This window comes from Bufo bufo, chromosome 2 (genome assembly GCF_905171765.1).
Source record: "Bufo bufo chromosome 2, aBufBuf1.1, whole genome shotgun sequence".
NCBI classification, from domain to species: domain Eukaryota; kingdom Metazoa; phylum Chordata; class Amphibia; order Anura; family Bufonidae; genus Bufo; species Bufo bufo.
The window spans coordinates 107,749,812-107,774,220 of NC_053390.1; the positions used below are offsets into that span (position 1 = coordinate 107,749,812).

General features: G+C 49.2%; 1 protein-coding gene across 4 annotated transcripts in view; it reads right to left on the reverse strand.

Moving 5' to 3' along the window:
* Positions 1–24,409, reverse strand: part of PDE8B (phosphodiesterase 8B) — a 327,461-nt gene that overhangs the window by 170,360 nt on the left and 132,692 nt on the right. For 2 of the 4 annotated variants that reach the window (XM_040421396.1, XM_040421395.1), the window contains exon 1: positions 10,739–11,944. The exons of the other annotated variants lie outside the window; for them this stretch is intronic. In XM_040421396.1, coding sequence (XP_040277330.1) covers positions 10,739–11,026 — 288 coding nt within the window. In that variant the 5' untranslated portion in view covers positions 11,027–11,944. Of the gene's footprint in view, positions 1–10,738; positions 11,945–24,409 lie in introns of those variants that run through there. 4 annotated transcript variants of the gene reach the window in all.

Genomic DNA, 24,409 nt, shown 5'->3' on the forward strand with positions numbered 1-24,409 from the left:
GTCAAGAATTAGCCCGAAAGCATCTGATATCCCTCATTACACGCAGTGCGTCTGACAAGACAAACATGAAATGTGATCTCCCGGTATCACACAACCTCAGGGACCAAACGGTTCTCTAAGGCTGCAATTATTTCACTACAAAGAGTGGCTGATAGATGCTAATTACCTGCAAATACTCTCCATACCCCCAGGCTCCATCGTAACTCAGTAACCATTACCACAAATTAACTAATAAGTTTATTATTACAGTAAAAGCCTTTAAACTGGACAGTGCTCTGGAAATCCTGATAATCCAGCCACAATAACAATCGCTGACTTCATCATGATCTCCAGGACCTGCCAAGAAGCAGATAAATATATACACTATATGGACTAAAGTATTAAGACACCTACACATTACACCAGCAGGAGCTTTTATGACATCCCATTCTAAATTAATAGTTATTAAAGAGGTTGGCCTCCAATGTCTGATAGGCGCAGGGTCCCATCTCTGGGACCTGTAACTATCTTCAGAACAGAGCCCACAAAGTAAAGGTGAGTGCACCGGGCTTGCATGGCCGCCCTCCATTTATTTTTATGAAAGTGCCAAAAAAGAATAGAAGCGTGCTAGGCTATTTTCGTAAGTCCCATTGAAATTAATAGAAAACACACCACCCAAGCACGGCCACCGCACCATTCACTTCCATGTGCTGACGGAAATAGCCGAGCCGTGGCTATTTTCAGTAGTCCCATACAAATGAATGGAGGGCAGCCGTGCATGAGCAGTTCGCCCTCCTTAGCTTTGCGGGCTCTGTTCTAAACCGTTCCCACCTCTGGAACCTGCACCTATCAGACATTGGGGGCATATCCCAGTGATTTGCCCCCAATGAACAAGATGGGCCAATCCCTTTAATATGGAGTTGGTTCCCCTTTTCAAGCTAAAATCACTTCCATCCTTCGGGGAAGACTTTCTACAAGATTTTGGAATGTGCCTGTCGGAATTTTTGCCCGTTCATCCAGAAGACCGTTTGGGAGGTCAGACACTGATGATGGACGACAGGATCTGGACTGTACTCTCCATTCTAGTTCATCCCAAAGGTGTTCAATGGGATTGAGGTCAGGGCTCTGAGAGGGCCAGTCAAAATTATTCACACCAAACTCACTCGACCATGGCTTTCCGGACCTTGCATTGTTCACTGGGGCAAGTCATGCTGGAACAGAAAAGGGTCAGGAGGACTCCAGGTGCATATGCTGAATGTATCCAAGGGCCCCATTGACCCCTTACATGGTGAAACAGTGTTCTTTTGCCAAACATCAGGGAGATGTGTGTTGGATATATTTTTAACAATTTTGAATACTGTAGCTGCTCAGAGGGGCGGCTGAGGCACCCACTCTGCCTCAGCCAACTGTATCCCGACCGCGGCGGTCCAGGCCGCCGGCGCGCCTTAGCCCAGAACTTGCCTCCCCTCGGGCTCAGCGCCGAAGACGGAGCCCTGCTTCCCAGGACCCTTCACGCCTGCAGGCGCCGGGTGCCGCTCCTGCCCATGCGCCCGTGCGCCCAGGCGTAGAAGGAATCCGGCCAGTAGGCGGAGCCCTCGTGCAGGCCACAGGAGGACTCTTCAGCAGCCCAGCAGCGCTACCTTGTGTTCAGGACCAGGTACGGTGGGCCCTCTCTAGGATCTGGATGTGGATAAGGCCCCTCAGCTGGATCAGTATCCCAGAGCGCACGGGGCTGCTGCGGACCACGGCAGCAGGCCCTCGTCGGCCAGGCAAGTTGATGATGAAGGTTTCGCCGCGCAAGAGGTATCCAGGGAAGATCCGGAAGATTACGTCCTTGGTCCCAGCCCAGCCAGGGGACATCCATGGGAACTCGCTGTGCCAGGACCGTCGCAGAGGACCGAGCGCCAGGATCCAGGACCTTCGGCTGATTGGGTCACAGCACCCAGGCAGCCAGGTGAGACACCATGGGGACCTTTATGTCAGTTAGTGTCTGGGGGGCTGGGGGGCCCCAGTCAGACTTAAGTAAGGGGCTGGGCCAGTTTTTGGGGGGTTTGGTGGGGTTGCTAGCGAATTTGGGGGCGGCAGGGAATCCTGCATTGCCGTTGGGGGGCCTGGGGGGGCATCGGCGGGTCGGTAGCGTCAGGGCCATTGCCGGCGTGGGGGTGGCCGCGGGGGGGCCGCCAGCTTCGGGTACACCCATGGTGGTTTCAAGTGGTACTTCGGCGTCGGTGCAGACGAAGGCAGGTGGGTCCGCACAGGAGGATATAATGAGGTTAGACGATAGGGCAAAGGGTGAAGTCTAAGTTTGTTTTGAGGGCCCGTTGGGGGCACATTTGAAGCATGAGGTTAGGGAGCGCATCTGGAAAGGGGAGTATGTGGACATATTTTCCCTTTTCCCTTTGGACAAATTCAATTTGGATAGGGCGCAAAAGGATGAGGGCAAGAGGGAGGACGAAGAGAAGCGTAGGTACCGACTGATACCGCGGACGTTCCCTAACTGGTTGCAGGCGTTCGTGATATTGGCCAGTGTGATAGGGGAAAAAGCGCCGAAGTGCTGCTCCGCGCTTTTTTGTTACCTGGATGCCATCGGGGAAGCTTACCGTGTATATGGGGGTATGGCCTGGCTGCGTTACGACGAGCAGTTTAGGCAGCGGAAGGCGGTACGCCCTAATATAAAATGGGACCACAAAGATATCGCTTTGTGGCTAAAAGTGACGGCGCCGATTAGGTCAGGCCAGCCCTTTCGGAGCGAATCAGGGGCGGGGGGACAATCCGGATTCACGGCAGCATCCGCGAAGGGATTGTGCTTTCTATTCAATGAAGGGGGGTGTAAATTTGGAGCCAAGTGCAAATTCAAGCACGAATGTTCCAATTGTGGCGGGTCCCACGGAGCCGCGCAGTGTTTTAGAGGGGCCAAGCAGAAGGGGAGTGAGGGTTCTGGAAAAGGGGGAGACACCGGTGCATCTGCAAGAGATGGACCGATTTCTCGCTAGATATCCGGATAGGGGGGCTGCGCAATTGTTGCGGGAAGGTTTTTCGGGGGGATTTAAAATTCTGTTTATTTTATCTGGGCCTGTATTGCTTAGGAAGAACTTGCAGTCGGCGAGGGAGCACACAGATGTAGTTACAAAAAAGTTAGAAAAGGAAGTTGGACTGGGAAGGATGGCTGGCCCGTTTTTGGAACCACCTTTGCAGAACTTGCGTTTGTCGCCACTGGCGGTGGTCCCAAAGAAGGAGGCGAATACGTTTCGCCTGATTCAACATCTATCCTTTCCAAAGGGATCGTCGGTCAACGACGGTGGGTTAAGAAGTTCGGGAGGGGGGCATTGATGGCGAAAACGGATATCGAGTCAGCATTTAGACTGTTGCCGATGCATCCGGATAGCCTGCATTTGTTGGGATCTTTTTGGGAGGGAAAAATTTTTGTTGATCGTTGTTTACAATGGGGTGTTCTTTATCATGCGCGTATTTTGAGAAGTTCAGCTCTTTTCTAGAATTGAGCTTCCTGGGCATAGTAATTGACTCAGTGAAGATGGAATGTAGGCTGCCCATGGACAAGGTTGAGGACCTAAAAAAGGAAGTGGACAGGGCGCGGCGACTGCACAAAATTCAATTGCGAAGCCTACAGTCACTCCTGGGGAAGCTAAATTTCGCTTGTCGGATCATCCCCATGGGTAGAGTATTTAGTAGGCATTTGGCGGCGGCAATGGCGGGGGTGGCGGCACCACACCACTTCATTAGGCTGGGAAAAGAGCTGAAAGCGGATCTGCAAGTTTGGGCATCGTTTCTGGAACGTTATAATGGCAGGGGACTGTTTATGGGTGACGTGGTGGACACCTTTGATTTCGACCTTTTCTCTGACGCTGCGGGGGGAGGCGGTTATGAGGTCTACTGTGGGGGTCAATGGTGTGCGGGGGGTTGGTCCGATACCTGGGTGGAGAGAGGCTGGGTCAAGTATTTAGCGTTGCTGGAGCTGTTCCCCATTGTAGTGGCGGTAATGCTATGGGGGAGGGATTTTAGGAACAAGAAGGTCAGTTTCCACTGTGACAACATGGGGGTAGTGCAGGCGATTAACGGGTTGTCGGCTTCTTCACCGTTAGTGGTGCGTCTATTACAGAGGCTAGTCTTGGAGTGTTTGTCACTCAATGCTTGGGTGGTAGCAGTGCACGTACCAGGGGTTGATAACTGTATTGCTGATGCTCTCTCTCGTTCACAGTGGGAGCGTTTCCGCCAGCCGGCCCCAGAGGCAGAGGAACGCGGGCTGGACTGCCCGAGTTGCCTGTGGGAACTACTGGAGACACTGTAGCGGGTCTCATACGGGCTTCACTCGCACCCGGTACGTGGGAGACATACAATAGGGCATGGCAATGCTGGGAGGAATGGAAGACCAGGTTGGGCGTTGAGACAGATGACTTCGAAATTCCCATGCTGTTGTTCATTGGGCATTGTAGAGAGGAGGGGTGGTCTATCTCTAGAATTAATAGTTGCGTTTCGGCTTTGGCTTTCGGTTTTCGTCTCAGGAATTTGCCGGGCGTCACCAAGTCTTTTCTGGTGGTGAGGGCTTTAAATGGTTGGCGGCGTTCTCAGTCGGGGGAGGATGATCGTAGGCCAGTGTCTTTTGCTTTGCTGTTAAGGTTGGGAGAGCAATTAGTCGACGTCTGTGCCTCGTCATGGGAGTTGCGTTTGTTTCAGTTGGCTTTTTCGCTAGCTTTTTTCGGGGCATTGCGTTTGGGCAAGTTGGTTTGTCCGTCGGTTAAGAGACAGGGAGGCCTGTTCAGGGATGACGTGGACCTCTTTCCGGATAGGGTGGAATTTCGTATTAGAAGATCAAAAACTGATGGGGATGGAAGAGGTCCCAAAGTTGTTCTTTTCGCGGTCCCGGGTTGCGCAATGTGTCCGGTATACTGCTTGAGGGAGTACGGGGTGGAGGTGAAGGGGACAACTTCCCCTCTTTTGGTGCATGCGGACGGGTCTTTCCTTTCCCGTTTCCAATTCACAGCGGTCTTCAAACGGTGTCTAGGGCAGTTGGGCATAGAGCTAGGGGGTTACTCTAGCCACTCTTTTAGAATCGGGGCAGCGACGGAGGCGGCTAGACGGGGGCTGGGGCAGGACGTGATAAAGCGTATAGGGAGGTGGGAATCGATTCGTTTTAGATCATATATACGCCCAGATCGTTTGATACTGCATTGTACTTTGTTTCATCCCGTATGGGATGCTTCTTTGATCTTATTATTTCGTTACAGATTCGGACCCAGCGCTAATCTGGATAATGGGTCACTCGTACGTTTTTTGGGGAGCCATCCGGGCAGCGGTTCGGCCAGATGGGCAACAGTTGGGGTTTGATCGGTCGGTAGCGCTGGTAAGATGGTTGGGGCGTAGGGGAATGGTGTGTGGGGGGGGGGGTGTTGCCTGAGGTCCTCAAGTTTGTTAGGTTGGACTGGGCGCCGAATTTGTTGGTGTTGCACGTGGGGGGCAACGATTTTGGAGTGCGGCCGTTGAGGGAATTAGTGAAGGATGTTAAGTTCGACTTACTTCGGTTGTGGGCGTTGTTCCCGGGTTTAATTTCCGTTTGGTCGGACATTGTTCCCCGCAAAGTGTGGAGGGGAGCACGATCTGTGGAAGGGATAAATAAGGCTAGGATAAAAGCTAACCGGGCCATAGGGCGGTTCATGGCAAGGAATTGGGCAGTGGTAGTAAGGCATACCGAACTGGAGAAAGGGGTCGGGGCTTTTTGGCGGTCTGACGGCGTTCACTTGAACGCAGTGGGGATAGACGTGGTGTCTGGCGATACAGAAGGGCATTGAGACAGCTCTACGGATGTGGAGGGACGCACAGGCTTAAGGTGTCAAGCATGTGCGTTTGTGGCGGTGGGAGGTCCTTGAAGTTGGAGAGATTCAGGTGACGAGGAAAGAGCCGGACTGGGGGGCGTAGCCTTGGGGCGAGGCGAGCATGACGGGGGGCTGGTTTGAGGGAGCCCCCTGGGAAGCCGATTGGCTAGTTTAAGCGATGGGGGGGCGTGGAGCGAGGGGTTAAATGGGCGAGGGTCTGGGGAAGAAGGAGGCCATTTTATGATGAAACGGAGCTCCCGCCCACCCACCCTTCTTTCCTTTTCCGTTGTCTGGAAAGAGGATGTGGAGGGGAGGGAGGGTGTGGGGATCATGGGTCTAAATTTGTCACGGCAGCTGTGGCGGTGGGAGGTCCTTGAAGTTGGAGAGATTCAGGTGACGAGGACGGTTGGGGCTGGACTCCTATGGCTGGTGGTCGGTTGTGGCGGAATTTGGGCGAGCCATCAGTGGTGCTTCAGTGTTACTATGGCAGCCAGGACGCTATTAAAGTCCTGGTTGCCATAGTAGGAGCGGGGAGCGGGGGAGCGGTATACTTACAGTCCGTGCGGCTCCCGGGGCGCTCCAGAATGACGTCAGAGCGCCCCATGAGCATGGATGACGTGATCCATGTGATCACGTGATCCATGCGCTTGGGGCGCCCTGACGTCACTCTGAAGCGCCCCGGGAGCCGCACGGACTGTAAGTATACTGCTCCCCCGCTCCCCGCTACACTTTACCATGGCTGCCAGGACTTTAGCGTCCCGGCAGCCATGGTAACCATTCAGAAAAAGCTAAACGTCGGGTCCGGCAATGCGCCGAAACGACGTTTAGCTTAAGGCCGGATCCGGATCAATGCCTTTCAATGGGCATTAATTCCGGATCCGTCGATGCGGCAAGTGTTCCGGATTTTTGCCCGGAGCAAAAAGCGCAGCATGCTGCGGTATTTTCTCCGGCCAAAAAACATTCCGTTCCGGAACTGAAGACATCCTGATGCATCCTGAACGGATTTCTCTCCATTCAGAATGCATTAGGATAATCCTGATCAGGATTCTTCTGGCATAAAGCCCCGGAACTCTATGCCGGAAGAAAAGAACGCAAGTGTGAAAGAGCCCTTAGTTGGATATATCTTAAGGTTATGTTTTGTGGAAAATAAAAGGTTATTTATTCATGTATGTGTTTGCAATAAACGGCTGCTGTGGCCGATATAATCCAACTTGGTGTCCGTGTCTTATTGGGGTTCTGACAAGGCCAGTTTAGGGGGATCGGGCTGGGGGTGGGGGTAGTCAGGGGTTAGTAAGTGACGGATCAAGAAGGGCGAGTGGAGAATAACCAATACCCCGTCATGTCATTATTGGTTGTCACCTTAGGAAATCCAGAAAACTAAGAAGTCTTTTTCATAGATGTCCTGCAAATTCCTGACTTATATAGAATATGGTTAATTTTGGACATTGTTGGTTCAAATGAGTTTTGTGGACGCTCGTCACCTGTGAAGTCTGTAGCTTTATAGTCAATGAATCTCATAGTAGAGGATTGTTGACTGCTCGCCAAATTCCCAAGAACTTACGCGTTTTATAACCAGTAAACATTTTGAACACGTCAGATACATGTTCCTTACTGTGTAAAGGATTTCAGCTGCTTAGATCCTATTGTGTCAGCAGCACAGTGGGATCATTGATATTACATGGGCTTATTATTAACTGAACAGCAAACTGAAGTCCTATTTGTCTACAGGCCTGGAATGTCTGTGAGATATTTCATACTTCTTCCATACATCGCAGCTATCGAAATACCCAGTACTCTGCTGATGCCTGACAACAGTATGGCTGCCTTTAGGTTGGCACTGTGCCTGTATTCTTGGGGACAATGGGGGAGATTTATCAAACTGGTGTAAAGTAGAACTGACTTAGTTGCCCAATGAATCAGATTCCACCTTTCATTTTCCAAAGGAGCTGTGAGAAATGAAAGGTGGAATCTGATTGGATGCCATGGGCAACTAAGCTAGGTCTACTTTACATCAGTTTGATAAATCTCCCCCAATGTGTTTTTGGGCCTCAACTGCTTTCACTATGGAGGCATTGTAGGTGCCATTGTGTAGGTTTGTAGGTAACATTATAAGTCACTGTAGATGCTGTGATGAGGGTATTTTGGATTTCATTATGAGTGCACGGTGGCTTTTTGTAGAACTGTGAAACTATTCCTCTCATTTTTGACATGACGGAATAATGACAGCAATCATGTGCATTCCCTTTGCGTTCTCTATGGGGGTCATTTATCAAAATGGTGTAAAGTAGAACTGGCTTAGTTGCCCATAGCAACCACTAAGATTCCACCTTTCATTTTGGACAGATCCTTTAGAAAATGAAAGGTGGAATCTGATTGGTTGCTATGGGCAACTAAGCCAGTTATTCTACCTTGAGGATATCCATTTGTGTCTGCTAATTGCCTAATTTAATAATGTAAGTATGGCAGTCTATAGATATATACATTTGTTCTGGACATGAAAAACATTCCAAATACAATTTTTGGCAATTTTAAAGGGGTTGTCCATTTCCTGATATTGATCATCTATGCTCTACAATGTCGATGGCACGCAGAAGCGCTGCGTTCTCTACAAACAATTGATCGGCGGGAGTGCCGGAAGACAGCTCCTCCATCCCATTCACTTCAATTGGAAGGAACAGTTGTAGTTACACTCCGCCGCATTCAAGTGATGGAAGTTTCTGGTGGAGCTGTAATTACACTGATCGCCGCTGCAGTCTTGATGGCGAGCAGGTGAACAATGAAGAGAAGGCATTGCTTGCAGATGCACTGCTTTCTCTTCAAATAGCTGATCTACCTGAGGATAGATCATCACTACTGGAAACCAGGATCATCTATACTGGAAACCGGATAACCCTTTTAAGACTCGTTGAAGGGGGCACAAAAGGACATTCATGTTTCGCTACAGAAAATCATTCTCACTTGTCATTTTTAGGACAATATTAACGTAAGGTCCCTTTACATGGACCTCAGCGGAGGTGGAAACTGTATTTATATGCAGCAATTATTACCTCTGTATGGGCCATGAACAATCACTGCTGCGATTGCTTCTCCCCACAGAGGATCATTGCTTCTGGGCAGCTGATCGCTGTTTACACAGGACGATATTCTGCCCAAAAGTGATGATTTTGGGTGTCGCATCAACAATGCTTTAAGCCAATGAATGAGCATTTGGGGAAGGAGTGGTCCTAGGAATGCTCCTTCCCAATAATTGCTCTGATTGTTGGCCCTTGTAAAGGGACCCTTAGGCCCCTTTCACACGGGCGAGTATTCCGCGGGGATGCGATGCGTGAGTTGAACGCATTGCACCCGCACTGAATCCTGACCCATTCATTTCTATGGGGCTGTGCACACGAGCAGTGATTTTCACGCATCACTTGTGCGTTGCGTGAAAATCGCAGCACGCTCCTCTTTGTGCATTTTTTGCGTAACGCAGGCCCTATAGAAATAAGTGGGGTTGCGTGAAAATCGCAAGCATCCGCAAGCAAGTGCGGATGCGGTGCGATTTTCACGCACAGTTGCTAGGAGACGATCGGGATGGGGACCAGATCATTATTATTTTCCCTTATAACATGGTTATAAGGGAAAATAATAGCATTCTGAATACAGAATGCATAGTAAAATAGCGCTGGAGGGGTTAAAAAAATAAAATAAAATTAAACTCACCTTAATCCACTTGCTCGTGCAGCCCGGCTTCTCTTCTGTCTTCTTTTTTGCTGTGTGCAGGAAAAGGACCTGTGGTGACGTCAATTCGGTCATCACATGGTCCGTCACATGATCTTTTACCATGGTGATGGATCATGTGATGGACCATGTGATGACCGGAGTGACGTCACCACAGGTCCTTTTCCTGCACACAGCAAAAAAGAAGACAGAAGAGATGCCGGGCTGCACGAGCAAGTGGATTAAGGTGAGTTAAATTTATTTTTTATTTTTTTAACCCCTCCAGCGCTATTGTACTATGCATGGTGTATTCAGAATGCTATTATTTTCCCTTATAACCATGTTATAAGGGAAAATAATACAATCTACAGAACACCGATCCCAAGCCCGAACTTCTGTGAAGAAGTTCGGGTTTGGGTACCAAACATGCGCGATTTTTCTCACGCGAGTGCAAAACGCATTACAATGTTTTGCACTCGCACGGAAAAATCACGCATGTTCCCGCAACGCACCCGCACCTTTTCCCGCAACACCCGTGTGAAAGAGGCCTTAGAGATGTCAAAGAGCTTGTTCATATGACTGTATTTGTCTTCCATGCCCTATCAGCACAGCACATGAACCCATACATGTCAATGAGCAATTCACTCATCAAGAAACTCACCACATGTCCTATTGTGGTCCGTTTTTGAGGATCAGAATAGTCATTTTTCATGGATATGCCTTTTTTGTGGATGGAAATCGGACACAGTAGTGCTGAAATTGTGGGGCTGTGATATCTGATGGTCGGGCTTCAGTAGAAAACCTTTTCATGTGCTGCAGCTTTCTCCCTAAAGGTATTTCTTAAAACTAGACAGTATAGAAAGCATTTATCTTCTGATATAAAGGAACTACAAGGCCCTCTCCTGACACGATCACAGCCATTATCTCAATGACATAAATGTATGCAGTGCAGGCAAGTAAAGACCAATGAATCAGATCATCACAGTGGGGGAGATTTATCAAAACTGGTGTAAAGTAGAACTGGCTTAGTTGCCCATAGCAACCAATCAGATTCCACCTTTCATTTTTCAGAGTGCCTTTGGAAAATGAATGATAGAATCTGATTAATTGCTATGGGCAACTAAGCCAGTTGTCCTTTATATCACTTTTGATAAATCTCTGCCTTTGAGTAGAACATGAAGGACCGGATCATGTACTCAGAAACACCAAGAACATCTGGTGGTGACACTCACCTTCACACTGTTATGGCTGGTCTGTGTCTCGGCCTCTATGCGCCTGTGTGGCCCAGTCTCCTTGCGCTCCTTGCGGGAGCCGGTGTGGGCTGCTGATGGGTAGCGACTCTGGTAGGCGAGCACAGAAGGGATGGTATCAGCAGCGTCGGTTTTGATGAAGAGCCCGTGTAAGGTGGCAGCTGTTCCCTGGGAAATGGTGGTGGTCTGGTGTGGGGAGTTGGACTCATCTGAGTCCCTGCAGTAAATCACCCCGCTCTGTGATACGTGGATACTGGGAGCGCAGCCCATACCTGTGCCAGGGCGCAGTGGTTGGCACTGAGGCACCCTATAGAGGGATGATGTACCCTTCACTAAGGCTGTGGGTAGTCTACAGAATGCCCCATGGAAGAGCCATAACGACAATGTACTTAGCGCTGCCCCACAGATTTATCCAGTCACGCAGAATGCCAGACCTATCATGTACCTGGCGCTGCCACACCGATTCATTCATCAGACTATCATTTATAGTACACAGGTAAACCAACCAATCTAATAAAAACTCATTGCTAACCATGAGAAATAATGGCAGCCTTAATCATTACAACCGGTGCCACTAACAAAGTAAAAACAGGACTTCCTAGAATGCACGTGGGATCCCTGCCAGCAGATTAAAGATCACAATGCCCTCTTCTAACACAAACCCTTCTGTCATCTCACTGCTATAGTCTTGCATGCCAGCCCAAAACATGTGCCAACGCAGCTGAGCTCAGGATCATTATGGCCTATTACCCAGACAGGTGTCTCATCCGTCAGCACCAGCGCCTTCCTCCCACCAGTTGCACAATCAGAAAAAGAAAAAGATGAATGAAATGAGGAGGGATTCCCTGAGATGGTGATACCTTGTGTGCCAGGCTGGCATGGACAAAATGCTTTCTTCCGCTCAGCAAGCAACAGTTATCCCCAGCATGTTCCTACCTCTGCAATGCATGGACATGACGGAAGCCTTGCGCACTCTTACAAGCCTTGCCTTGCATGCTCATACTCCTCCATCCAACATCAGATCACAGCACCAGATGCATGCCACCCAGCTGCCTTCCCCAGCTCACCAGTGGTGCCAGTGCCTCTCCAGTACTGCAGTGATTATACACATCCCCTGATCTGTCTGGTCAGAGCATATCATAGATCCCAGGGTACTGATGACAGTGGAGAATCCCTTGCTGGTGACTGCAGATCCTCTTCATGCACAGCTCAAGATCTGCCTCCTCATGAGCCCTCCCAGCCCTGTCACTACTGCTGCTGCTGCTTTCTCCTCCTCTTGCTGGAAAGCAACAAGGCGTTGTCCCATTTACACATCATTTTCACCCCTTCTAGTACAGTGGTGGGTGGCAGGAGCCCACTTCTCTGGCTCCTGCAGTCAGGCTGTCATTCAGCTTGCAATAGGAAGACTGCAACACACGCAACTGATGAGGAGCTGCTCTTCTCCCATCTGCTGGAATGTACAGGAATCTCTAATGAGCTGCCCAGGACGGACAGAACTGGCAGGCGGAACCAATAGGATCAGTCAAGAGAAGGGCAAAACGACCTGATCTAAGTCCCAAAAATGTATACAGAGATCATTTGCAAAAGTCCCTGGAAACTAATCCTGGAGGTAATGGTGATGATCAAAAAAGCAATCTTTGCATTAGGTCTCACGCACACGAACGTATTTTGTTTCCGTTTTTTTTTTTTTTGCGCATAGGATGCGGACCCATTTATTTCAATGCAGACACTGTGTGCTGTCCGCATCCGTATGTCCGTTCTGTAGCCCCGCAGAAAAGATAGCACTCGTCTACTTCTTGTCCATTTTGCGGACAAAGATCTAGGCATTGTTACAATGGATCCGCAAAAAATGCCCGAATGCAATACAGATGGCACACAGATGTCATCCGTATTTTTTGAGGATCTGTGTTTTGCAGACCGCAAAATACATACGGTCGTGTGCGAGAGCCCTTAAGGGGGTCCGCATCCGTTCCGTAATTTTGCGGAACGGGTGCAGACCCATTCATTTTCAATGGGGCTTGGAATGTGCTGTCCACATCCGCAAATTTGCGGATCCGCACTGCCGCATCCGTGCTTCCGTTTCCGCCCAAAAAATAGAACATGTCCTATTCTTGGCCGCAATTGCGGACAAGATTAGGCATTTTCTATTATAGTGCCGGCGATGTGCAGTCTGCAAATTGCAGAATGCACATTGCCGGTGTCCGTGTTTTGCGGATCCGCAAAACACCTACGGACGTGTGAATAGACCCTAATGGAATGTATTTCCAGAATACAATTCCTGTAAGATGATGATATTATGAATGCGGTATCATTACGTCTCATACAGTTACACCAGTCATGTGCTCTAAACCAAAGAGAGGTGCAGTAAGGCTGCCTTCACACGCTGCAGAGTTTGTTACAGAATTTTTTCGTGACTGAAAATCTGTTCCATTCACTTGAATGAGGCAGCAAGCACAAAATCTGCAGTGTGTAAAAGCATCCTTAGGGATCATTTACACGACGGTGCAATATATTTTTTCTGCATCCGATCCACATTTTTTGCAGGTCAGATGCGGACAGATTCACTTCAATGGATTCAATGGACAGCATAACTTGCGCTGTCCACATCCGTTTGACTGTTCTGCTGCACCTGCAAAAAAATAAAAAATAAAAATGTCCTATTCTTGTCCATTTTACTTACAAGGATAGGACTGTTCTATAAAGGGCAGGATTTTCCATTCCGCAAAATGCAAAACACAAAAGTCCGGTATCTGTGTTTTGCGGATCCGCAATTTGCGGACCTCAAAACAGGTTACAGTCGTTACGGGCCGCAAAAAACACGGAACCGCAGATCAATTGAAACAATGCCTATCCTTGTCCGAAAAACGGACAAGAATAGGACGTGTTCTCTCTTTTTATCGGAATGGCCATGTGGACATACGGAATGCACACTGAGTCATTTTAGTTTTTTTGGAGACCCTTTCAAGTGAATAGTTCCGCATATGGGCCGAAAAAATAAACCTGGAACGGACACGGAAAGAAAATACGTTTGTGTGCATGAGCCCTTATACAGCAAAGCAGACTTAGGATTTATGCACAATGGCCCTGTAGCTTATACGGGTTTTCTTGCAGTTTTCACTGCAATTCCACACCAAAATCCGCCTGTGTTAGGCCTCTTGCACACAAACGTTTTTTTCCCCCGTTTATGTTCCGTTTTTTGCGTTCCGTATACGAAACCATTCATTGTAATGGATCTGCAAAAAAAACGGAAGGTATTCCGTATGCCTTCCATTTTTGTATTTCAGTTCCGTTCAAAGATAGAACATGTCCTATTATCGTCCGCATAACTGACAAGGATAGTAATGTTCTATCAGGGACCAGATGTTCCGTTCTGCTAAATGCACACGGACGTCATCCGAATTTTTTGCGGACCGCAAAATACTGGAAACGCCATACGGTCATGTGCAAGAGGCCTTACTTTCAGATTTTATCTTTGATTTTGATGTGGATTGGCACCAGATTTCTACTTGGGCACTGCAAAGGGTGAAATCTGCACCGAAAATCTGCACAAACAGCTTACATGCTGCAGATTTCAAAATCGGCACCCATGGTCAATGTCAGGAAAATCTTGGGACCGTGTATGTGAGATTTTGAAAATCTCATCTACTTAGCTGCTGCTTAGTACTGTATTACGCTGTGAATGTTTCGCGCGGGCTTTCGTAATACGCATCATGTGCATATACCCTTACAAGACAGGATTCTCACCAGTTCAAGCTGTGAGACATTTTTAAAGGAGATCATTGGACAGTACAGGACACACTGGGACTTATAGTGTATGTTACAAACTTTGGGGTTTTAAAGGTACATTCACATGTATTTTTTTCAGCAGAAATTAGTTTCATATATCAGAATGTGGTTTGTAAAAATCCATGTTGCAGAAACAACTTTCTCTTATATATATATATATATATATATATATATATATATATACTGTATATGGATTAGCTCTTTTTCAGAGGTCATTCTCACAATTATCTTCACAACAGCCGGATTGCAGGTCTAAACGTGAGGTTCATTTTCACAGCAACAAAACATAAATTAAACAAAACAAACCCCTAATCACCTGCCCGTCTAGGCACTTGCTAATACAAAAATACAAGCCCTGACTCACCTCGATCGAGCGCTGTTCACATGTGGAACATAAATGCAGCTTTCTCCAGCCATACAGTTCATGTGATTCTTCAACACTTTTTGGGGGGATTGTGGCCCAGTAGTCCTCCCCACTTTGGGCTCCTGACCCTTGTTCCCAGGCATCACGGCGTACCCCAACGTCCCGGCTAGCACCTAGCCCCGTGGCCCATCAGCCAGCCCGGCTGAGACTACTCATACAGAGCCCACAGCAGGACTATGTTTCACAAAGACTCTCTCTCCCCTGACTGACAGTCTGGGCTGGGCTCTTATTCCAGACTGATTGTGGCCCCTGGTGCTGCCTCAGACCTGATGACTGACGGGGAAGACACAGAAACCCCTGCCATAAATCTCCCCTAGCAGCTATGAGGCCTGTCACTGCCTCACAATATATATATAGGTGGAGATTTATCAAACTGGTGTAAAGTAGAAGTGGCCCATATCAACCAATCAGATTCCACCATTCATTTTCCCCAGCTCCTTTGGAAAATGAAAGGTGGAATCTGATTGGTTGCTAGGGGCAACTAAGGGTACTTTCACACTTGAGGCAGAGTGATCCGGCAAGCAGTTCCGTTGACGGAACTGCCTGCTGGATCCGTCAAAACGTATGCCAACTGATGGCATTTGTAAGACTGATCAGGATCCTGATCCGTCTTACAAATGCATTGAAATGCCGGATCCGTCTTTCCGGTGTCATGCGTATTTTGAATGCCGGATCCGACACTAATATATTCCTATGGAAAAAAATGTTGCATCCGGCATTCAGGCGATTGTTCCGTTTTTTGGGCCGGAGATAAAACCGTAGCATGCTGCGGTATTATCTCTGTCCTGATCAGTCAAAAAGACTTAACTAAAGACATCCTGATGCATCCTGAACGGATTTCTCTCCATTCAGGATGCATAAAAATGATCAGTTCTGAACGTACCCTAAGCCAGTTCTACTTTACACTAGTTTGATAAATCTCCCCCGTAGTGTATAATGTAGAAATGTCTGCTGGAACGCCTGTATGCAGCTCCTATGAGCGACGCTCAGTATGTTCAGTCTTATGCACACAATGTTACATACAGGTCGTGGCAATAAACAGGATCATATTAATGTCAATCTGAGCACTTCGTTCCTTTAAGCAGGAGCCTCTGTGTCAGGGGGGTTGCCATGGCAACTCTGTGACAACTTCCTCCATCAGAGTGCGGCAGGTGTTCCTGCAAAGTGTCCTTACACTGCCATGTTTTTCTTTATTAGGAGCAGCATGACGCGAGGCTCACTGGGGGCATTTATTACACATTAACTATTGATGTAATGTCGTATTGCATACATTGTAATAATCTGATCGATTGGAGGAGAGTTTCTCTTTCTACAGGCTATATGCCACATAAGGGTCCATCATAGTTTTCACAAAACCGATGAACAATGCAGTGGATTTAAAAAAATAATTGCTTTTTTTCCCACAAACTTATGCACTTGCTTCACCTTTAAAACTCATGGCCAAAATACAATACGCTAGCTGTGGATTCGCCATTGCTGATTTTAGTGCGGCATCATTGTATAGTACCAGCACAGTGGATGAGATTTTAAGGCTGAGTTCGCACAGTGTTCTGAAAAAAAGAAATAACGCGGAATCTGCTTCAATTATTATTTTTTTTTATGCTGTTTTTTTTTTTTACTTGTTTTTTGATCCTACCCATTTCAAGGGGAACTTTGGATGTGGATTTGGTACGGAATCCATAAGGGTGAACATCCGTTGTGCAGATTTGAAATTTGCAGCATGTCAATTTATGCTGGGGATCTCCATCGCGGATTTCACTTTTTGCAATAGAGAGCAGGGGCGTAACTATAGGGGAAGGAGGGGAAGCTGCTGCTTTGGGGCCCTGACCCAGAAGGGGCCCATCCTGGAGGAGGAGGACTAAAAGATTTGGTCAGGGCCCCCTCAACAGTATTACACAATGAAATTATATACAGTGACAGTATAGACAGTGTATAAAACGGATGGAACAGCTGCTGTCCCTGGTCTGAGAGAGAGATCTTTACTAGCCACAGGAATGGGGGCGGCATGAAAGGATGGGGTTGTGAAAAAATTACTGGAGGAGGGGGGCCCCATTCAAAAATTTGCTGTGGGGCCCAGTCATTTCTAGCTATGCCACTGATGGAGAGGGTGAAATCCACAGCCATTTTCACTCCAAAAACCACATGCAATACATGCAGTTTTTTCAGTGGGTTAGTTGACTTTTCCACTGCATTTTCATTGTCGCATGTGGACATAGCCTTAAAGGGGTTGTGTCACTTCAGCAAATAGCATTTATTATGTAGAGAAAGTTAATACAAAAAACTTACTAATGTATTGTGATTGTCCATATTGCCTCCTTTGCTGGGTGGATTCATTTTTCCATCACATTATAAACTGCTCGTTTCCATGGTTACGACCACGCTGCAATCCATCAGCTGTGGCCATGCTTGCATGCTATAGAAAAAAGCAGCAGCCTATGTGCAATCCCACGGTCCTGGCCACCAGACAGACCGTCACTTTTTTATATAGTGTGCAAGCACGGCCACCGCTGACGGATTGCAGGGTGGCCGTAACCATGGAAACAACAGGCAGTGAATAATGCGATGAAAAAATGAATCAAGCCAGCAAAGGAAGCAATATGGACAATCTCAATACATTAGTAAGTGGCTTGTATTAACTTTCTCTACATGATAAATGCCACTTGCTAAAGTGAGACAACCCCTTTAAGGATACAGTCAGGTCCATAAATATTGGGACATCAACACAATTCTAACATTTTTGGCTCTATACACCACCACAAACAAGATGTGCTTTAACTGCAGACTGTCAGCTTTAATTTGAGGCTATTTACATCAAAATCAGGTGAACGGTGTAGGAATTACAACAGTTTGCATATGTGCCTCCCACTTAAGGTATTGGGACAGAATAATAATCATAAATCAAACTTTCACTTTTTAATACTTGGTTGCAAATCCTTTGCAGTCAATTACAGCCTGAAGTCTGGAACCCATATGTAACATCCCAGAGTATGTCACTAAACTCTGTCACCCAGCTTCATTATGTTAAGATGTGAATGTGTTAATATCCTATGTAATCTCAATGTGCATTGCCATGTCTATGTCTGTATTTTATATATTTGCTGTAATTTCCATGTACACCAGCAGGTGGCAGCAGTATGTAGCAGATAGTCTGTAGGAAAGTTAGTATACCTAGACTGGAATATACCATTCCAGGCTAGCTTCCCCCATCTGAGGAGGAGTGGAATGTTCCCACTCTTACTTCAGAGGGAGGACAGAAAGTTCTAGGCAGTGTACCAGCCACCCCCTGTTGGGGAAGGCTGTGTGAATAGGAGCTCCCAGAAACAGGGATCCCAACCAAGGATTCAGGCCTAAACTGAGGCCTAAAGCAACCTTCCCAGCCTGAGTTCCTTACCTCAGCTGGATGAACAAAGAAAGCAGCAATTTCAGAACTTCTAGATCTCCAGGACAAAACCACCATTCCCTGCGAGCAGTCCTGTAAGTACAGATTACAGAAACAAGGAGAAGATAAGTACCTCCATAGCTAGTCAGGCCCAAACCAAAGCAGAACCCAAGACAGAGCAGAAGACAGATACCTGCCAGATCTATAGGCGTATGTTCAGATGCAGAATAGATATATATTATTCCTGCCACATATTGCCAACGCCTGCTGGGACCTCAAGACTATTGCTGTATGATTGTATGGATCTAAAGCTGCCACTTATAACATCAAGTAAAGACAAGTTGGACCCTCTTTTCTGTGTGGAATTCCATCATTCCTCCGTTACTCCTATTTACAGCACTCAAATTTGTTGCATGTGAGCCAGGATACAGGAGTCCAGCCGTACTACAGGTAGGAGACACCGTTGACACAATACAGAGACAATATCCCCCTCTGGCATTCCTCACCTAGTACATGAGCTATACCATCTTAAAGGGCCCTTCTACAGTACCTGCGCAAGCTGCAACTGGCGCCACGAACTTAGTTACACCTAAATCTGACCCACTGCATGGCAGCCCCAATGACCCAGCTTATTGCATCAAGTGGCGTCACGAACAGGATCGGATTGAAATTGTGTGTCCATCCCTAAACAGCAGAATCGCATCTAATTGCGCTAAAAAACGGACTTAAACCGCATGCTACACAGTATAATAAAAAGGGCTGAAGATTGCACCAAAACCGCTTAGAAAGTGAACTGCTTACTTGCATTGCTGTGCCAAGGAAAGCGCTGCACGTGCGCTGCAGCATTTAAAGAGTTAATTCGGCATTGTGAAGATTCGCCATATTCGTTCTAAAATGGCGCGGCATCTTCAAGCTGAAAGACAAAGAAATCAAGAAACGCCCTCCCAGGAGCGCAAAAATGTGGAATACGCCCCCCAGAAGTGGGAAAATGTGACTACACTCCCTCAGGGAAGGCGCGAAGATAGCGAATACGCCCCCTCAAGAGCGGGAAAAATCGAGCCTGCCCCCCTTGAACTTTCTATTGTGCACCAAGGTGATAAAGTCTCCACCCCTTGGGCTGCACCCTCAGAACCTACTACTTGCTGTCACGGAACCATGAACCAGACGTACAACAAGAGATAAGTGAAAATAAGAAGGCTTTATTGAAAATAAAGCTGTAAAGCAAAAGTCCAAACGGATGGTGAAACCGAGCAGAGTCTTTGCGAAGCCAGAGGTCAGGAACCAGAAGGGTAGTCAGACGAAGCCAGGATCAGGAACCAGCAGGGTAGTCAGACGAAGCCAGGATCAGGAACCAGCAGGGTAGTCAGACAAAGCCAGGATCAGGAACCAGCAGGGTAGTCAGACGAAGCCAGGATCAGGAACCAGAAGCAGCAGCAGTCTTAGAAGCATGTGAACACAAGAGGACCAAGCAAGGAACTGAAGCCACAGACCTCCTATATATATGAGCTAGGCATCCAGCTCCTCCCAGGGGAAGGAGGAGCCGCAGGGTGGAAGGCTACAAGAAACCCAGGACCCAAGATGGCCGCCAGCACATGTCAAACGAAGGAGAGCAGCAAGCAGGTAAGACCATGACAGTACCTCCCCCTCAAGGGCCCCTCCTCCGCGGAGCACAAAACGGTCTCTGAGGGAAGCGTGCGTGGAAGGCTCGGAGCAAGGCAGGAGCATGGACATCTGCGGAGGGAACCCAGGAACGCTCCTCTGGACCATAACCACGCCAATGGACCAAAAACTGCAACCGACCGCGGACCAGGCGTGAGTCCAGGATATTGCTCACCTCATATTCCTCACGATTGCCCACTTGGACCGGACGAGGCCGAGGAACCGAGGAAGTGAAACGATTACACACCAGTGGCTTCAACAGGGAGACATGAAACACGTTGGAGATCCGCATGCCAGGAGGAAGCGCAAGGGCATAGGCTACCGGGTTTACCCTGCGAAGCACTCGGAAGGGACCAACAAAGCGAGGCGCCAGCTTGGGAGTGGGCACTCGAAGGTTGAGGTTGCGGGTGGACAACCATACACGGTCTCCGACCTGGTAGGAAGGAGCAGGCGCTCGTCTGCGATCAGCCTGGAATCTCTGGCGCTGCGCAGAGACCTCAAGGGACTTCTGGATCTGTACCCAAGAAGCACGTAGGACGGAAAGGTGATCCTCCACAGCCGGAATATCCTGGGGAGAGAATACCTCCGGTAACACGGCAGGTTGGAACCCATAATTGGCCATGAAGGGAGACGTCCCAGAGGAAGAGTTCACCGCCGTGTTCCTGGCAAACTCAGCCCAAGGCAGGAGTTCAACCCAATTGTCTTGGTGATCGGAGACATAGCAACGAAGGAATTGCTCCAAGGCCTGATTGGATCGTTCTGCGGCCCCATTGGACTGAGGGTGGTAGGCCGAGGAGAAGGAGAGATGAATCCCCAACTGGGAGCAAAAGGCGCGCCAGAACCTGGACACAAACTGACTCCCCCGATCCGACACAATCTCCTTAGGCAAACCGTGCAACCGGAAGACCTCCCTGGCAAAAATCGTGGCCAACTCTTGTGCAGAGGGTAACTTCTTGAGAGGAACACAGTGGCACATTTTGGAAAACCGATCCACAATCATGAGAATGACCGTATGGCCTCGGGATGCAGGGAGGTCCACAATGAAATCCATCCCCAGGTGTGACCATGGGCGCTCCCCGGTGGCTATGGGTTGCAGAAGGCCCAACGGAAGGTGCCGAGGGGACTTACTCTGGGCACAAACGGAGCATGCCGCTACATATGCGGCGATGTCGGAACGTAGGGAAGGCCACCAGAACAGACGTGAAACAGCCCAGGACAGCTGATTCTTTCCAGGATGCCCCGCGGTCTTGGAGTTATGGTAGGTTCGCAACAACCGAGTGCGCAACTCCTCAGGCACAAAACATCTGCCGTTGGGTCTCCCAGAGGGAGCACCAGATTGAGCCGCCAAAATCTGCTCACCCAGGGGAGAGGTCAGGCTGGTGCGAATGGCGGCCAGGATCTGATTCGGAGGTATGACCGAAGTCGGAATCGACTCCTCCCTGGACAGCTCGGAGTACTGCCGTGATAAGGCATCCGCCCTGATGTTCTTGGAACCGGGTAGGTAGGAGACCACGTAATTAAAACGTGACAAGAACAGAGCCCATCTGGCCTGACGTGGTGTCAATCTCTTGGCCTCAGAAAGGTAGGTCAGATTCTTGTGGTCCGTCAGGATGAGAACCGGAACCACCGAACCCTCGAGCAAGTGCCTCCATTCTTTAAGGGCCTGCACGATGGCCAATAACTCCCTGTCACCAATCTGATAGTTGCACTCCGCGGAAGACAGTTTCCGGGAGTAAAACCCACAAGGAAGCAGAGGACCCTCTGGTGTTCTACGCTGAGACAGAAGGGCGCCTACTCCCGTCTCAGACGCGTCCACCTCGAGGACAAAGGGCAACCCAGGGTTGGGATGCGACAGAATCGGAGCCGACACAAAGGCGGACTTTAGGGCCTCAAAAGCTCGGATGGCCTCGAGCGGCCAGACCTGGGAATTACTGCCCTTCCTGGTCAGATCCGTGAGAGGCTTGGCCAGCATGGAAAAGTCCCTGATGAACTTCCGATAATAATTGGCGAAGCCCAAAAAGCGCTGCAGGGAACGAAGACCACTGGGCTGGGGCCACTGTAAGACAGCCGAAACCTTCTCAGGATCCATGGAGAACCCCTCAGCGGAAATGATGTAACCTAAGAAGGTTACCTGGGATCGGTGAAATTCGCATTTCTCAAGCTTACCGAACAGCTTGTTCTCTCGTAACCGTTGCAACACTCGTCTGACATCCAGAATGTGGGCCTCCATGGATTCAGAATATACCAAGATGTCATCCAAATAGACTACCACACACTGCTGCAACAGGTCACGGAAAACATCGTTGATGAATTCCTGAAAGACTGCGGGCGCATTGCACAACCCAAAGGGCATAACCAAGGATTCGTAATGACCGGTCCTGGTGTTAAACGCGGTCTTCCACTCATCGCCCGCCTTGATCCTTACCAGGTTATATGCCGCCCTCAGGTCGAGTTTGGTAAAGACCGTGGCCCCTTTAAGGCGATCGAACAGCTCGGAAATCAAGGGTATCGGGTAAGCGTTCTTGATCGTGATGCGATTGAGACCCCTGTAATCGATGCAAGGCCTCAACTCACCGCCCTTCTTTTTCACAAAGAAAAATCCAGCCCCTGCCGGGGACGAAGATTTGCGAATGTGTCCGCGTGAAAGCGCCTCCCTCACGTACTCCTCCATGGCCTCATTCTCCGCTACCGACAGTGGATAGACTTTGCCACGAGGAGGAACGGCACCAGATTGTAACTCTATGGCACAATCGTATGGGCGGTGCGGAGGTAGGGCAACCGCGCGCACCTTATCGAATACATCCCGGTACTCCTCGTATTCAGGAGGCAACAGAGAGTCCGAGGAAGTACACAGCAACTTGACAGACCCATGGATGCAACTAGCCCCACACTGCGGTGACCACGAGAGGATCTTGACCGATCTCCAATCGAAAGTCGGATTATGCTTCTGGAGCCAGGGGTACCCCAAGACCACCGAGTAGTGTGGAGACGAAATAACCTGGAGGCAGACCGACTCTCTGTGAACGGCACCAATGGCTATCCCCACTGGAAGGGTCTCATGAGTCACGTGTGGCGGCAGAAGGGGTCTGCCGTCTATCGCCTCAAGAGCCAGTGGGGAACCTCGAGCCTGCAGAGGAATGGAATTGGCGGCAGCGAACACACTATCAATGAACAAACCACCAGCACCAGAGTCCACCAACGCCTGGGTCGTCACCGAGCCCCCGACCCAGGAGAGGACAACAGTGATCAGTGGTTTGTCAACACGGGAAACCGGGGACGAGGAGACTCCACCCAAGATCTGCCCCCGACAGGATCTCAGGGTACGAGCGTTTCCCGGACGGTTCGGACATGCCAACCGAAAATGCCCACCGAGACCACAGTACATGCATCGGCCCTCGCGTCTCCGGAGTGCCCTCTCCCCCTCGGACAGGCGAGCAAACCCCAGCTGCATGGGTTCACCCCCAGACAAGTCATCCCCAGGAGGCGTGGGAGGAGAGGGAGGCACGGGTGGGACAGCAAACGTAGGCACCAATCTGTTAGAAGACCTCCGCAGGTTCTCCTTAAAGGAAGGTCTCTCCCTGAGTCTGGTGTCAATCAAAATCAGGAAAGAAATAAGAGACTCGAGCTCAACTGGTAGGTCCTTAGCTGCAACCTCATCCTTCAAGGCATCCGAGAGACCATGAGAGAAAGCAGCGACCAGAGCCTCATTATTCCAGCCCACCTCTGCTGCCAGGGTACGAAACTCAATGGCGTATTCAGCTACGGATCGTGAACCCTGTCTGATGGACATAAGGAGCTTCGCAGCAGAGGCAGCACGAGCCGGCACATCGAATACCTTCCGAAGAGAAGCAACAAAACCGGAAAACTCGGCAACCACCGGATTGTTGTTCTCCCATAAAGGGCTGGCCCAGGCCAAGGCCTTGTCCGAGAGCAGCGAGATCAAGAAGCCCACCTTTGATCTCTCAGTAGGAAAGGCATGTGGCAGCAACTCGAAATAAATGCCCACCTGGTTAAGGAAACCTCGGCACTGAGTTGGCTCTCCCCCAAAGCGCTGTGGAAGAGGGGCAGAACCGGTCATACCCCGAAACACCGCAGGCGCAACAACAGGTGTCGGGGTAGACTCTGGCGCAACAACCGGAGCGGCAGTAGGAGCGAGCCCAGGAGCGACAACCGACCCATCGGCAACGGGAGCGAAATGAGCCGTGCGTTCAAGCAGGGTTTGCAACGCCACAGCGAACCGACCCAACAGGTGATCCTGCTGATCAAGTCTGGCAACCAGCGTGGGTAGCGAGGATGGCCCTGTACCGTCAGAATTCATGGCTTGGTCCTAATGTCACGGAACCATGAACCAGACGTACAACAAGAGATAAGTGAAAATAAGAAGGCTTTATTGAAAATAAAGCTG